Genomic DNA, 18,478 nt, shown 5'->3' on the forward strand with positions numbered 1-18,478 from the left:
CATTTCAAAAATATTTACACGCCTGCTTGCTTGTAAATAACAAACAAAAAAAAAGCAATTTAGGATTCATTTAACATATATACCGTATTTGTCCGCCTAGAAATCATTGAAGGCAGAAAGGCCGTGCAGAAAAACTTTAAAATTTTGTTGCCTTTAATATCTTTCTTTGCAAGGAATTAATTATTTTATATTTTAATATACCATGCTTTATACATTCCGTCAAAGAAGGCCATATATTAATAGAAACACAATGACAATGATCATAGGGAGATAATTCGTGTCAGCTTAGATAAAAAAATATTGAAGCACGCAAATATTTAAGATGTCATTAAATAATCACAAATGAATACATATTTAGCTATGATATGTCAACTGTAGGGATATGCTTACCTAAAACATCCTTCGGTTAAGATCCTAAGGAGAATAAAGCACACTGTGTTTCACCATGTTTGCTTAATGTTTTCTAGTAAATGTAAAATTCAAAATCAAGTAATACGAGGGGAGACAACCACCAATGACACAGTGCTGTTATTGAGGACCTGTGTCCAACCACCATCAAACACTCCGAAATCTATTTTCTGACAATTTAAATTATTACATCTTTATCAGAACTAAAGGGTGATAGGAAGCGGACTTCGAAAGACATATTTGGGTTTTTTTTTCTTTACGGTATGAAAATCTTTTCAATAATACTTTTACCCGCCTGCTTGCTTGTAAATAACAAACAAAAGATATTTAGGATTCATTTAATATATACAGCTGTATACCATATTTGTCCGCCTAGAAACCATTGAAGACAGAAAAAAAATCTTGAAGTTTTGTTGCCTTTTAAATCTTCCTTTGCAAGGAATTCATATTTTTACATTATACATGTACAAATACACCATGCTTTATATATTTTGTCAAAGGAGAAGGCAATGTATTAATACAAACACAATGGCAATGATCGAAGGGAGATAATCCGTGTCAGCTTAGATAAAAACATGTTGAAGCACACAAATAGTTAAGATGTCATTAAATAATCACAAATGAATACATATTTAGCTATGATATGTCAACTGTAGGGATATGCTTACCTAAAAAATCGTTCTGTTAAGATCCTAAGGAGAATAACGCACAGTGTGGTTCACCATGTTTGTTTAATGTTTTAGAGTAAATGTAAAATTCAAAATCAAGTAATACGAGGGGAGACAACCACCAATGACACAGTGCTGTTATTGAGGACCTGTGTCCAGCTACCATCAAACATTCCGAAATCTATTTTCTGACATTTTAAATCATTACATCTTTATCTGAACTAAAAAGTGATAGGAAGCAGTTACGTCTTTGTACATCTCACCTGATGCTACCTCGTTTTTTTGTTTTTTTGTTTTTTTTTACTCCATTTATCTACCACGCAAAAACTTAAACAGTTTCAAAATCAATTAAAGTATTCAATAAATAACAGGTAATACACTTTGTTTGGATTAAATGTCACAACCTGAAATATACAGACAAAACAAAAAAGACAAAACCTTAAAACAAAAACAAACAGAACAAAAAGCACTCAAAGAGCGACATCATCAAAATCAGTTCTGCTATGCATTTTAAATAATGTTTACATGTATTGAATAATGATTGAAAGACAAATAACACAGATGCTTAATAATTGTATCGCTATCAATGATAAAAAATGGTCAGTAAAATAAGGAAATCAATCAGTTCTTTCCTACTTTTAATGGATTAAAACTGTTATGATTTTTTTACATATGTAATGCTGTAGAAAAAATAGAAATATATATCATTACCAGTAGCGTCACGATAATCTCTCTTCTTTTTATTGGTAAAATATATATTAGCATGCCATAAGTATACATAGCTATTTATTATAATGAATGGAGAAGCAACACCAAAACATACCCACAAACCATCTTCTTCGTTAGAGGTACAACAGGGACATTGTGTAACAAATGGTACTTTGGTTTGGTTGATTTTGTTTAACATCTTGTTAACAGCCAGGGTCATTTAAGGACGTGCCTTGTTTTGGAAGTGGAGGAAAGTCGGAGCACCCGGAGAAAACCCACTGACCTTCAGTCAGTACTAGGCAACTACCCCACGTGGATTTCGAACTCGCGACCCAGAGATGGAGGGCAAGTGTCCCACGTGGGTTTCGAACTAGCGACCCAGAGATGGAGGACAAGTGATAAAGTGTCGGGACACCTTATCCATTCAGCCACCGCGGCCCCACCAATGATACCAGTGTTAACTATTACAAGTGTTAGTTATAAAATATGCTTTATAAGGAAATGAAACAACATGAAAGTCAGACGTATACAAGGAAATTACCGGTACTCCAACCAGACAGGGAAACATATCAGAAACATGCGGTTTCCCATTATATACATATGTACAGTCTCGCGTCTTTACCTCGAAGACAGTGTGGTAACGAAAAAACTATGTTTAAAGTCACTATAAACATAGAGTTTCGAAGACAACTCGTAGACATGTTCCACCAGTGTGTACACATGGTGCCCTGGTCATTTGTGTGATGAAGGTGACAGCGTACACACCGTACTAGTCATCGAAACGTCACGTATAAACAGTCATTGGTTGTGTTACGAAAATTCTTACATACAATATTTCACAATGTCTACAGATGCCGAACTCATGTGCTCTTTGATGAAACCATAAGCTGAGTGCTGTTTCAATTCACTGTAAGTGAATTATGTCACAGTAGAATGAATGAGAGTACGTTTTATTGGACACGTTGTACTTTTAATATTAGAAGGGAGTCAGGTGGTCAAAGTGTTTAGATAAAGCACGCACGTCTTGAGTTTGAACAATGTTAACAGTGGTTTGGAATGAGTTTATCACATGGTGGTTTTATAATAAATAAACTTATTGGAACTTTATGAAGATAAGCTCAACAAAACACAAAAAGTCAGCTATGTTGAGAATATGCAATTATAACTGACAATAAACGTATCAGTCATCAAATGTCTATATAGACGGAAAATGTTAATCTGATAATTTATAAACCTTTAACAGCGTTAACAAATATCAATTAACACATATCAATTAACAAATATCAATTAACAAATATCAATTAATTCCATTTAAGATGCTATGTTTTCGCGGTGCACAAAATGACAGTCTCGGTATAGAAATAACAACAAAAACAAACACAATCATACTCCAAAAGATATTTTTCTTGTGTTTTCCCTTTTTTTAAACATTTTTGTAATAACCAACAAGTATGTCTGTCTGCTCGATAACGGGAACATGATTTGGAATTCATGTCACAATCCCAGCGTAACGATAGCAGTAAATATAAACTAAACGCCTCGAGAGACCTTTAGAACCATGCAGATTATTCTGTTTAAACTTGTGCAATACATATATGTTTCTAAATTGCATTTCTGTAGTGTAAATTTACATAAGAGATTCAATTTTCTAATTAAATAACATAAGAAATGATTATATACTCAGCCAACATTTATGGCTCCAAGTCTGTATACTGTTTATAGCTATTAAATTGTCATTCAAAAACTTGTTTAAAAGGCTTAGCTCAGACACCTGGTCTTATTAAGTATCCTATAATTATTCCCGCCCTCACGTCTAAAGGCAGAAGGGGTTACCAATATAAATATTAACCTGATATCGTCCAGGAATGATTTAAACATTTAACTCTATTTTCGTTTGGAATTAGGGCCATGATATGTTGAGAAGATTACCAGATATACATTCGGTGATGTCAGGTTCGACATTTAAATCAATGTGGCACTGTACCTTGATGGTAGCCGCTCAGTCAATGAAGTTTAAAGGTTTTATATACAACGATTAACATTTTGATTTTGAGCAAATACCGCTAATGGTTAATGCATTCAATATATGAGGGGGGCTTTTTAATGTTGTCATCGGGATCTCTAAACATCGCCATCAGGAGCTCTTGATATCAGCATTAGCATCTCTTAATATCAGCATCAGCATCTCTAAATATCGTCATCAGCATCTCTAAAATCGCCATCAGGATCTCTAAATATTCTCATCTTGATCTCTAAATATCTTCATCGGGATCTGTATATATCGTCATCGGGATCTCTAAATAGCGTCATCCCAATCTCAAAATATTGTCATCATGATATCTAAATACGTCTTGCTCTCCAAATGATATTACAGTATATGTCGATGGGGTGCGCGGAATGGAAGCATACATACACATTACACATACATGTACTTTTCCCTTTTTAAAAAAAAAAAGATATCTATGACCATGGTATTTTACAGCCTGGTGGTGTTTGCATTGTCAATCTTGATTATTTTAATAAATCTTCAAAATACAAAAAACGGTCTCCATTTTGAGAGGATCATTAGCGTAATGACGCTTATTTTTACAGATCTTCAAACATCACGTATATGTAATGTTTAAAGTAGCACACAAACTCGATATTTGCTTTAGAATTTACGCATAATTTATATAGGTATCTAGATATACAAATGAACCGTTCGGGTTCAATAGGGTCTAGATGGACTGTTTTGATGACTTTCATGCTTCAACTTCTGCATATCATTACATGAAATAAATATTGCAAACCAAGAAATATTCGCGAGCTTTTTGTTTTCTCGATGTCAGAACAATTGCATTTTTTTTTCGTCGCGAACATATGTCGTTTGCAGTTTGCATCATTCAACTAAAATCTGAGAACACTCCTTTATTTCGCGAACACATGTCGCCGCGAAATGATCTCTGAGAGTAAAATCACAGAATTATATTCCAGTGATAATAAACCGGTTTGTTGTACAAAGGTAAATTAAAAAACATTACAAAAAGCTTTACAGAATATGCAGATGAAACAGGAAAACGCAAATTAATCGTTTTCCGTTGAATATATAATTTGCCTTCAACTCTAAATAATCAAAATTGTCAGTTGACAGCATTCTGGCTGTCTTCTACAAATGAAATGTGTTATTACAGACGTCCGTACATTATAACTAGAATAAACTATTCTTTTATTTCAGAGTAACATTTTTTATTATTATTATATTTTTTTTTTTGGCAATATATCAAATTGATAAGTCTGTTCGGAGGTTAACTGCTGGGTCTCCATACCATTGATATCAAGTATGGTGACAAACTCCAGTTTCGTTCATTATTCAGTATGTATATATTAATGTATTTATATTTAAATGCCCGTTTCACACGTGCCTATTGCACAATACTAATCAAATATATTTAAATAACGTGGTCGCTTATATGTAAACTCCATTTAACTTTCCTTTATTTTTTTAGTCGATGTAATTTATTTTATTCTGCCAATTCTCTTTATTACGATAGATGAAGGCTCTCTCCTAGACGCAGGATTCTACATGTCAAGCTTAACTATTGTATTGAAAAGTAGCACAGGAGCATGTGGACGAGTTGTTCTCAGGTAATATAAATTGAGTTGTGCGTTTTTTTCTGAGTATTTATAAGAAATGACTTGGGTATTTCGGTATTGGAACTTCGGGTACGACGGGAAAATATAATATTAAAAAAAACTTGATGTACAGGTAGGTCTGGTTTTAACAGAGTTTAATGTTTCAGAGATGACTCTCGTTAAGATTGAACATCTTAGTTAGGGATGGCTAATCTGGAGTACAGAAATATATATATGGGCAGCAGTATATTCAGGAACAGCAATTAATACTTACATGTAAGAAACGAGATATTACATATGGTAGGCGTCATATACAGGAATACGTCGGGAATATGTGAAAGAAACGTCTGATATATGGTGGCTGTTAAATGCCATTATATCAATTAATATTTCAGCTTTTAATTCTCGTTGTGATGTCTTTAGATACAAACAACATTGGTACAAATCGTTCTCTGTGTACAGGTACATCGTACATAGGCCACAGTCAAAAGAGAGTATCGCAACATCTCGACTATTGTCGTCGTTTTGAATTCGATTCCGAGTCCCGACGGAATCGACCGAGATATTGCGTCTGCCTTTGTTGTTTGTCACATCATTTTCTACATACTCCATACATAAGTATTTCAACTAAAGACCACTTACCCTGATATTTCGATTAAAACCCTACACGTATTAGCTGTGTATCAAAGTCGTTACATCACTTTACAACTGTTTATTACACACGTTCCTCTCCTTAATATGCTTTACTGGTAAACAATGTCAACAACTTGTGCATTACGGGTCATGTACGATTAAAATACACGGTGAAGTGGGATGGTCACAGACGTATAGAACGAATGATTTTGCATAAGACTTTAAGCCACGGGAAGTTAGTGTAGAGTAAATATCATTGTTTATAAGGTATTTATTCTTCAGAGTGGCCGACAACTGCATACATCTACTCGTTCATTATGCACGGATTATTCAAGTATTGATATTTATGTCACCTCAAAGAACGTGAATTCTTAACGGAAATCTTAAATCAATGACATTGCAGGCCTATGAGGTAAGAATTTTATTTTTCCCTTGAGTCTGAGACAAGTTCATATCGCAAATATTAGTCTTTAGTTTAAGCAAATGAAAAGTTAATTTATTATGTTGTAGTTGATAACAGGATTACATAAGATATAGCTTGAATGGATTTAGGATACGACTTGTAGTGATCAGGTATAAATCACATCTGACTACCTTGTAGGTTTTGTTGTTCAGTGAGGTAGTCACCAACTACTACAAAGCTATCCCGCCTCAAAATGACCCTAGCTGTTCACTAGATGATAAACCAACCAAACAAACAAACAAATCCATTTAAATAATATTTTATTCATATCCCCTCTCGTTTTATCGATTTCGAGTAAGAACTACGATTCGTTCACATGTCGATATTGTTTTGTTTTCCTGTGTTTGTTTGTTTATCAAATTTCGGAAGAAGATAACATATTTGTTTTTGACCTAAGTTAGGACATAAAGTCAATGGCATAAATACATTAAGCAAATTTAATCTACTATATATAAATGCCCCATAAACGATTGATTACAAATCAAACTCATCCCACTTTGCCTAAATGTCTCATAAAATGTGGATTGTACACATACCATCTCAGTCGCTGTCATTTAAATGACTAATGTTGAGTACCTGTCGGAGTTTATTAGGTTTACTTTGACCGTTAATGGAAGGTGTCGACACTGGAATATATAAATGCATTTGGACACCAGGTCTACATACTGTATATAAAGTCCATACCTTAATTTTAGTGTTGATATATTTTTTACTTTATCAATGAGAAGGGAGTATTTTTCCTTAGACAGATGTGTTTATAGTTTAAATCACACAGGTAAAATTTGATAAATGATTTCAAAATATTAATTTTCTTAGATATGATCTTAGAATAATTGAACTCTACAACATGAAATAATGTCCGTTTCTTTCACTAGTTAATATAGAAATACATATATAGAATAAATGGATAACTGTAAATATCTAGTAAAAAAACATAGTTAAATATCTTAACTAAGTGTGTTAAAAGTATTTTTATCTCGCGTGTTTTCAACTCTACTCCTTTAAAAAGGCTTTTCGGTAATTTTTTTTATAATGCAGATGAACTTACATAAAGTACAAATGTCACAGCTAAACACCTATTGAGTATCGTAATTCAATATCTAACATAAACATGTTATGGGGATAATAAGCATAAAAAACAACAGGATTCCGGTGGATCAGCCTAATACACTGTTCTATACTGTGCATTGGTTGATCGTGTAGTTGAGGGTGGAATTTCAATCAATGTTTCACTCTGGCGTAAAAGCCAGTATTGACAGAAATTTAATGGCAGACGATAGCGATAAGCCGCCTTCGGTTTTACATATGTTACTTATAGACGTGTCAATTTCGTGGTTCACCGATCACTGATATTGGATTCAACAAGGTCACTATTGAAATCAAATTTCACTGTCAATCAATTTCCAACAAGCTCGATATGGTTATAACATAGTGTTATAAACGTTATATGTAAACCGGGACAGACACAACAGTTAGGCATTCTGATGTGGCAGATACGTGGGACTGAATGTATGGCCTATATTGTGTATTGAATATGGGATTCTTCTGAAAGTTATCGGATTAATTACGATACAAGGCTCCGTGGTAGGACATTAGAACTAGACAGTAGTTGTGTACTGTATGTCTCGGTGGGGTAAAAGTCCCTATCTGTCAATGCACGCGACCTACCATATCTCATCAGGATAGATTTGCTTAAAACGACAGTTTTATTAAAAATTCATTGTGTAGCAACACCTGACAACTATCTACACCGGTAGATATAGTAGTGTCGACAAAGCGGTGTGTATCCGATGGTATTGTGACAGCTATCCACAGTTTGTTAGTGATAACAGGAGCTATTCTACTACTCTCATATTGGTAAGTATCGTTACAAAAAGTGTCGGTTAGAAATAGCAACGGATAAGAATCTTGTTTTCTCTTAGTTGTGTTCAAGGTTAGGTGTTACGTTTGCGCTCTAACATTGCAGGTATAGAACAGATATATCAAAAAATACTTTATGTTTGGCTAAATGTTTTTGCTTCAGGGATTATATTTGTCATGACGATATGAACGGAAAATGAGGTTAAATACTCTTCATTAAGTATTTATGTTTTAAGATGAATTGTGTTGCTGTTTCTTTTTTGTTTGTTTGTTTGTGTCTTCTTCTTCTTCTTCTTCTTCTTCTTCTTCTTCTTCTTCTTCTTCTTCTTCTTCTTCTGGGGTTTTGTTTTTTCGTTGTTTTCTTTTTTTTTTGCTTTAAATAACCATTGACATGCGTACGGTATTGTATCTATGTAAAATAAGAGCACAGCAACATTGGCGTGTTTTTGGCCTAAAAGCAATTCAGTAGTGCAGCTCTGAACAGCTTACTTCCGCTTATCTTTAGTACAAAGATCAATGAGCAGTTTATCGTAAAGTGTACGCTATTTAGATATAATTACGGTAAGTTTAGGATGACATTAGAGACTGTTATAAGTTAGAGGAGTAGAGACCTATTATATTTCCTCGATTCGTGTCTGAAAGTACAATAATGCGGAAAATATTAACCAACATCAAAATATCGAAAAGAAAAGAATTCTCGTGAAAATATTGAAGAAACAAGACTTGTAATAGGGTTAGAAAAGAATTCCCTACACATTTGTTGTTACTTATTTTGATTTCTGTTTTTATCATATTTGATATTCGACATGGTATCTCCCATCATCAGATATGTTACAGCAGTTGGCTGGTGATTAATGGAAGATATCATTACATATCATAGGATTCATCTTTGTAAATACAAAATACAAATATGTATGTGTATAAAAATGTAGTCATGGTTAGGAAATAGGTTACAATATCGACCGTGGAGTATTTCATACCTAGTGAAGTGCTTGCTTTATGTATCCACAAACAATGACATCCTTAAGTGGTTATGGAGAAGAGAATCCGATTGTCATGTTAATAGCATAGAGATTAAGCAGGGCAGGGTGGTTTGTGATAACTTAGGGAAATAATGGATTATGAATATGTTTTCCAGTCTTTGGTTTGGACATGGGGTGGTTCATTAGTTTCTCAATTGTTATGTTATATGTTGATATAAATATTTGCAGCCAACAAATATATGAAATCCTTGTATATCTGCTAATTGGACTGAGGGAGAAAATCATTATTACATTGTATACCTTAATATGTAATTAATGTAGCTAATGACTTCAGCACGCCCGTAATAATCCGTATATAGATTCAACTTCAATACAGAAAACAAAATATTGATTGCTCAAACAAGTTTCACAGCTAGCTAATATTGGAATACCCTTAATCTCCAAGAAAGTTATTCAGCAAACAAATTATCATCCACTGAACAATGGGTCATGCTGACAATATCATATCATTCCCTGTTAGCAGTTTGACGATATCTGTGATTGTCCGTCTTAGTCCGTGGTGCACTTAACATTTGAAAATTGCTCAAGGTAAAGCAAGCAATATGTAAAATGTGTTCAAGTGATGTGAAATTATTCAATGTTGTATATTTGATATTCTTAGGAAACCATTATTTAGTACATGTATATAGTGTTTGTCTGGATTTGTTCAGTTGAAGATATTGTTAAACAAGCCTAATGTCTTCGTTCACTTCCTAAAGGTGACGTCATTGGATGTTGATATCACAATAGGCCGAACAAATACACTGTAAAGTTGGAATATCCGATGGTGTCTCTGTAGAAACCATTAGATATCTACCATGTTCGAATTATATATATTCTCTCTTTTTTACGACCATTACAAAAAAATCCAAAACTGTCCTTGGTCACCTTTGGCAGCTAGCTTGCAGACTTCATAAAAGTATTGACGGTATAGCACAAATTAGACTTATGAGCTTGTCCAAACGAATGGCCACAAAGCTCAGTCGCCTTGGTGCTACATGAAAGTCCAATTTATCAACAGTTGAATGAATGTCAGTAATATCCTGCACCAATTATGATAAAACTCTTTGATAGTTGAACTTGTATGACCTACCAACATCTCCTGTCGTATGTTCCATTTCTATTGCTGTATACAGACCTGATGGACACGTAGTATCTGGCAATTCGTTCATTGGCCAAATGTTAATCTACTTCAGCTTTTCGAGAAGGATTACATGTATCTACAAAGTTTCCTTCAATTAAGTGTAATATACATTTCAACATATATAGAGATTCTGCGTGAGACTTTCTCAGACAAAATCAGAAAATGTATTTGCCTTCAGAGAGGACTAGATCCATTAAATAGTTACTTTTGAAAATTAAAACAAAACATTAGTCTGTATTTTATCATCTCGATGTCAAGACTACATTTGATGATATTCAGGAAATGTACGACGTTTGCCTAGAGATGCGGCGTTTATCAACTTTATCTTTGTATGCAAACATTATTATGTTTTCTAAACAGCAATGTTTGATTAATAACTAGTGAAACTTTTAGTGTACATTAGTTATGTTCCAAATACATATCAGTTTATCATGTTTCAGTTTTTTATCATGAACATCACTGATGTCGAGAAAAAGCGTTTCTTCTGTGAGAACATTTAATTACTCCAACGTGTAGCTACATGTACCAAACCCAATTCTAAACCTTGTTTTGTTATGAGAACAGAACTTACTTTATCCACATGACGATAAATAGCGTTGACAATGCATGCATGTGAACCATTTGCATGATCGTTATCATCATCCCAGTGGGGATGTTGTGTACACTTCTGCAATATTAGCTTAGCACTGTTATGTGCTTGTTTACACTTGATAGTTCCGTTATTACTTCCCCGGTTGTCATTTTGAGAACGTTACATTACCTTCATTTGAACTACGTTAACATGAAATACATCGTCTCTTCGATAAAGTAGAATTGATTTTATTCCGGAACACATTGTCTTCTAAGCCTTTTGAAAAAAATATGTGTAAATCTTTCTATATAAATATTTAGTTTTAGTTTTAACGATTTCAAGTTAGAAATACGGCCTTGCTTGCATTTCAATATTCTCTTTACGTACACTGCATATTCAATATGCTATCACACATTATTTGCGTTTTATTGATGGATAGTTGCTTAGAAACAAATTGATAGTTAAATACCATTAACTTACTGAATTAGAACAAATTTTCCCTGATAAATATATAATTATCCTCGTATTGTTCAGGATGTTTTCAACGATGAATATAAAAGTGGCATAATGTGTTTCTGATAATTGTTTCAAATGTTATTGTGTCCTAACAAACGTAACATTCGTTGTTGAATTTTATGTAGGCAGCCCAAATCGATAAATCTATAACCGAATGCCGATCTAGCTGTCGTCTAACAGTAGCTAGTAAGCCAGTAAAACCTGGCATGACAATCCTTAGGGACACGTTGTCGGCACCTGACTGATTACAACATCAATCAAACCGAGGCGTATGGCAGAAACAGCAGTGTGCTATAACATTTGGTAGTGGGTATCAGTGTTCATAGTATATATTACATGTAATAAATAATAAACTATAATGTCCGAAGTTATTACTTTATATCAATATGTGGAAATGCCCGGATGTCGCAGACGCTGACGATTTTTTTTTTTAAGATTTGAAAAACAAAATATTTCATAAATTATTTCCATCAATTCATTTGTTTCTTTCCGTTCTTTCACTCTTTCAATCCTATGAGTGATTTCTGAACATAAGTATATAAACATGTACGCCATATAAGCAACATATGGGAAAATAAACCACTTTAGTTCCTGATACACTCCGCCTGCCTAAGTCGATAATGGCTCTTCGTCAGTCACATCTCATTGATTATCACTGTAGGGTTTTAACTTGGTAATTTCCGGTGTCTGCTTCATCTCTGTAGTATCTGTAAATGTATCATCATTTAACTATATCTCAATTATAATGATCCCAGGGGGCTTAGAGTGTTAACAGCTTCGAGGTATTACACATATCCGGTTCTGAATCCCAGAGAGGGCATATATACCGTATGTGTTATAGATATCAAAATTAACATAAAGATCATGAGCACGTGCAGTCAATAAATACATTGTCATGGCAATGGATTCCATACTTGATAAAACTAAAAATATATATTTTTTATTTTTACATTTATTTATTCATTATTTATCTTATTAGTTAATCATTTATTTTTTTTATTCACTTCATTGATTATTCACATAAGTGATCACTGGTTTGAACTAACCATAGGTATCGTTCAAGCGAATCAATCGCACTGTGACTTGCAATACATGTACACATTGACTGTGGACTTTGGATTCCTGGAGTTAATTATGAGTTATTTGTCAACCATGCTGCCCGACCCAAATTTAACACCATGAATACGTGGGCGTTTCCCTAGCAACGGCCTGTCAATATTGTCTATCCAAACATGTTTAAAATATAATGTGCACATAGATTGTCTTTCCCTTCATGTTTGTTGATAAGAGACATCAATACAATGCTATTCTTTTCATCTATATTTTATCACATATTGAAGCTCACTAGAACATGAAAGCAATGATTGACATAACCGTAACCTTAATTTAGTAACGATTTAGTGATGTAGTAGTAAAAGTGTGAGCAGCCACTCTTTGATGGAAACATTTGACCAATTCTTGTAAATTGAAAACAATTTACTTAATTCCAAAGATTATATTCTCTCATTAAGAGAATTATATATCATATTCTAAAACTACTTCTAGTTAACTTCTAATGAAATGAAGTCACTTGCCATTCAAACAAAGACTGAAGGTTTAATGACAACCTCAAAAGCAAACATCTGTTCCTTTATGAAATTTTTTGTCAATAAATCAAGAAAGTTTTTCTCAACTGGAACTGAATTATAACAAAAAAAAGATAATAAAAAGAGACAAAGTAAAACAACAAAAACAAAACAACAACAACATCAAAAGAAACAACAAAAACACCGATCGTCTCAATCAAGTACCGGAAATTTGTATCCGAAACGATAACTAGTCAGTGCAATATGGGTTCATTAGGTATAATAAATATATATTGCGTTTAAGTATTATACAATATGCGTCCCTTGTCACAGTAGAGAGTCTGTCCTCCCGATCCGCCCTGGTTTAATATGCTATTGTCCGTCTACCCGGATAATCGCCGTACAATTTCACTCTCTGTCACATTTCCCTTGTCTGCACTACAAACACTTTGACAGCTTTACAATTCACACAGTAATTGAACGCATATAGCCAGTGTTTACTTAAACGATTATTCGGTTAACTTTATTTACACAAAATGAAATAATGGATTCAGCTAGCTATGCCTCTCTGATCAACTCGATGAAATAAAATTGGAGAAATTCAAACCCATGTCAGGAAAGACAAAGAATTGACGTAAGTAATTTAAGAATACGCGAGGTTAAACAGGTTGTGTCAAGTATTTACATTACATTAATTTCGAATCGTTTGTTTCGTATCTTTTGTATAAAAAAATATAACCTAGATAAAGGACACAATCTAAATAAAGTTTCATAATAAAGGGAAATCCAGGGGTTTGTATGGATGAGAAAGATTTGATCCATACATAATGTCAGCTACTTGACGCACGCCTCTCTCAGCGAGACTTTCGACCTTGGATATTTATATAACGATTAGACTTGAACGTCACAAACTTGTGTCACAGTTGTCATTTGAAGGAAAAATATATATGACAGCTCGATCCAATTTAAATAGCTTATATCTTTACAGCAGTTGCGTCATTCCCGGTAACACAGCAATGTGAAGCATTTAGGTAATCGATTTTACGGTGGCCAAGCCCAAAGTCAAATTAATCAAATGTATTGAATGACTTTATATGATAAAGCTAATAAGAGTTTATAGTATGTGTCCAGGTGTATGATACACGCAAAATTGAAGTATGTCAATGTGTATATTCAGTCCAATTTGAATACATGAACTGGTCTACGGTACAGGTTTAAAAATTCTGATAAAGTTCAATGAATTGAGAAAGAAACAACATGGCAATGCCAAAATAAGTATGTATATGTCCTAATTCCTCTAACATGATTTTATCGAATTATTAATGTTACAAAACCGACTACAGAATATACAATTCAATATTTAACCTTGTTTCTCTTTATTTACAGAACAAACTCGCTGTTGGTGACCCCATGCAACATTGACGTAAGACCTAGCATTAAATCTGGATTGTATTGTCATTAGGAATCAAAACACCACTTGTAAACACTGTAACAACTGATCGTGTTCTACCCACATGGACAACTGGTATATTCAGGAAGGTGTCTCAACCGGAAGTTTAGGACATTAGCGAAAATTATGAAGAGCAAGCTTGAGTGTATCAATTAACGTCATATAAACGTAAATATTGTGCTATATATAGCCGCTGGCTATCTGCACTTTATACCAATATCAAAGTCGAAACGTCCTATTCGAAGGCATCGAATACACTCTTGTCTTATGAAATGTGACCTGAAGTCTTACCACAGAGTCGTTTCGTTCTCTTTGTGTTTAGGTGTCTGGCCCGAAGCATTTTCCTTTAAACGTAAGCCTTTTACAAGGCCATTGTTTATATAAACTGACGGTCCACATATCTCGTGTGCTCAAAACATGGCGCACATCTACACACCGCGATCACTCTCTGATATAAGGGAACTACGCATGCGCATAGAAACAGAAGATCCGTTGTTTCATGGCTTAAAAAAGTTGAAGATGAGAGGACGAGATTTATCAAACATTCCTCCAGCATTGTTCCATCTCAACGAGTTGGAAGTTCTTGATCTCAGCCCAGACAGGCAGTCTTGTCTCACATTCAGACTCATGTTCGTTCCACGTGCAATCTGCAAACTCACCAATTTGAAAGTATTAGTGCTGGACACCAATGAATTAGATGAAATACCAATTGAAATTACGAAACTAGTCCACATAGAGAGGCTAGCTCTAAGCAATAATCAATTGAGTTGGTTACCAGAGGGTTTCAACAAACTCACCAACTTAAGGAGCTTACATCTAGCAAACAACGAATTTGAGGATTTTCCAATGCAACTTTGTGAAATAGACGGACTCGAGTTCCTTGACCTTTGTGATAATAAACTACACGTGCTTCCTGTAGAAATAAGTCGTCTGACTGAGCTGCACACCTTGCTGCTCTTCTTCAACCGATTAGAGGCACTACCAGACACAATTTGTGATATGACTTATCTCCATTGTCTTTGGATTGGTAACAACCTCATCAAACAGCTTCCACGAGCCTTCGGAAACCTTAAGTATTTAGACTGGGGCATTACGTACACTTCCTCTACCCTAGACGGTAACCCGCTGGTCAGTCCCCCAATCGAAATATGTCGTATGGGACCAGCCGCTATAGAAAAGTATCTAAACAGCTCTAGGGGAGATCTCTCCAGTCAGAACAGTCGTAAGGGTATTTCTAATGGTGGAAAAAATCGAATTGATGAGGAAAGCGATAGAGGTCAAAGTCGCAACAGTAGATCTAAAAGTGAAAATAGTGTCGATGGGAGGAATAAGAAGACGACCAATGGACGGGATACAAGGAAGAATACGAGGGCACGGCGGGAAAGGAACATGCAGCTTCATGAATATTCAGATGATGATAACTAGTATTTTAGACTACTTGGATTGTGAAGTACGTTATGCGTAGATATCATTGATATACAAGTTAATATATTAATAGCCAGTTGTATGTTTGGCTATTGTACACAAAGCCCGGTTTCTTTAGCGTTCCTTGACTTCAGGAAATTCCTTAACTTAGAATTTTCTATAGGAAAACATTATTTATTGGATTGAGCTTTCCTTTAATTCTGTAATGCCCGTTTCCTATGGACAAATTTAAGATAGGAGTTTTCGTAAGTAAAGGTATGTTGATGAAACTAGGACCATGGGGCTCTACAGGATATGGTGCCGAACATAACTGTGATGTCACGTTGATGTCCATCACATAATGAAAGAGACATAATGAGGAAGTGGCCGCGGTTGTCGAGTGGGTAAGGTGTACCGACATTTTGTCACTAGCCGTACACCTCTCGGTGGACAACATGGTAAGTCGCTCTCCTCGTACCAAATAAATGCGTCGTTGCATTGCAACGTAAGTTGTGTGGATGACAGCAAGGTCTAAGGTCACACGGTTCAACAGGAAAAGTGAATGATCATAACAACGACGACAATGGTGTGAAACCGAGGGAAATTGTTAATTTAACTAGTTTTATTGATACATTTTATATTTATTTATATTTGTAATACATATTGCACTGCTTACGTAGAGCGATAATCACCTTTCCTAGCTTGTTACACATTTTTCTTGTCCAAGGTACCTCCCAAATATGCAACACAGCGTCATTCAAAAAATCATTATACGATAAAAGTACCTGCAAAGTAAACAATATGTTGTTGTTGTTTTGTTGTTGTTTTTATTGGGGGAGGGGGGGGGGGGGGGGGGGGGGGAAGAGAGAGAGAAGGGAATGAAATTGAATATGTAAATATGATTGCACATACGTTCATGTGTACAAAAGTTTATTTTCATCAAGAGTCAAAAATCAATACTGTCAGTTTAAATCACATATACCATCAGTATGAATGTTTGATGTGCCATTAATTGATATGAGATTTTATTTAATAAAAGATATTATACTGATCTGTACAATGATATAAATTACTACATATACCTCATTCCTCTTTAAAAAGTGTACATTTACTTACTAATTATTTTTTTTCTTAAAAAAATGAATTTAATGTTTGGTTAAGTTCCCCGATTCTGTCCGGGCTATAATTTATAATTATATTCAGCTTATTTATTTGAAATTAACAAAGAAAAACATTATACCAAATATCAGACCTTTATGGCGGCAAACATTAAAAGTTCAATTGATGTTGTAACCCAGTAACAGTCAGTTTAGTACAGAAGGAAATGCGATATACTTACAGCAGCTTCATCTTATAGGATGATATTTTCTTATAGGGACTTTGGTGTACATGTATTAAATATAGATTTCGAATTTGGCTATGTTTAGCTAAATAGACTAATAGATGGCACTGACGACAATAATTCGGAAGCAGATAGAATTGTCTTTTATAGACAGATGGTCTTTATGAAGAGGTTACATTAGAATGAATTACGTTACATTCGGAGCAAAAAAAGTGACCTTTCTACAAAAGTTATATTACATATGCATGTCATCTATATGCAGTTTACGTTTAGGAGAAGTTTTTATTGTATACTATATAACATGAAACGTTATTTTCGTGGTTGCAATTGAACCACGATTATAAATTCCACGAATATTGTTGCATGCATTATTGTTATATTACTGTTGCATTGGATAAGCACGATAGTTTATACCCAGCAAACTAAACAACAAATAGTACAAATGAATATCTCACGTGATACTGTTTGTTACAGCGGGAACAAAAAAGCCGGTCTTTTTTTACAGGTTATATATTACATTTATTTTCAACTGACTTTTATGACAAGTTTCGGTTGTATAATCTGTATTAATGAATTTATTTATGAATATTTCGTACTAGCTGACCTATAGCTAGCTACGTATATATTAGTATAATTTTCTGCTTTCAGATCTAATGCTTTAATATATACGGCTTGTCACCCGTTACAAAATTGCACTTAATGTAATTTATATTCCTACATAAATAACGAGATGTACAATATTGCAACGTTTAACAAGCCATAAATCTTGTTGTTGAACTGATGTATTTATTAAATGTCAATTATAGGCAGATAACTATTTACATAGGGTGAGCCATAAACAACATGTTCTTAAACGAATTTAGGATATCATACTTATGTCAGAGGTCTGTTGGCAAGTTATGTGTAGTAAGTTCAGGAAACATCCGTCCATTTCGAACATTTATTGTTTATAAATTACTTTTTACAATAGCTAAGCTGTTTACAACTGTTTGCGAAGAAAGATTTAAATAAAAATCAGTTTATCCTCATACAAAAGAGTTATGCTTTCTTTATTTACGTGCTTAATACATTATTTAATTACCTCTTCAGTAAAGAAGATTTATTATTTTACA

At 34.1% G+C, this 18,478-nt stretch overlaps 1 protein-coding gene across 2 annotated transcripts; it reads left to right on the forward strand.

Moving 5' to 3' along the window:
• Positions 1-6,313: 6,313 nt before the first annotated feature.
• LOC117326126 (malignant fibrous histiocytoma-amplified sequence 1 homolog) lies at positions 6,314-16,854 on the forward strand. Of its 2 annotated transcripts, none has more exons than XM_033882754.1 (2): positions 6,314-6,441; positions 14,557-16,854. In XM_033882754.1, exon 2 carries the CDS (start codon positions 15,038-15,040, stop codon positions 16,043-16,045), a length of 1,008 nt encoding a protein of 335 aa, XP_033738645.1. In that variant the 5' UTR covers positions 6,314-6,441; positions 14,557-15,037; the 3' UTR covers positions 16,046-16,854. The 2 variants fall into 2 exon arrangements, with proteins under 2 accessions (XP_033738645.1, XP_033738644.1); XM_033882753.1 differs by lacking the exon at positions 6,314-6,441 and adding an exon at positions 7,733-8,349.
• The last annotated feature ends 1,624 nt before the right edge of the window (positions 16,855-18,478 follow it).

Source organism: Pecten maximus, chromosome 4, assembly GCF_902652985.1.
Source record: "Pecten maximus chromosome 4, xPecMax1.1, whole genome shotgun sequence".
Lineage (NCBI taxonomy): Eukaryota > Metazoa > Mollusca > Bivalvia > Pectinida > Pectinidae > Pecten > Pecten maximus.

Bases quoted from the DNA above. Each gene is read 5' to 3' on its own strand.
- LOC117326126 (XM_033882754.1), top strand. From the start codon at position 15,038: ATGGCGCACATCTACACACCGCGATCACTCTCTGATATAAGGGAACTA.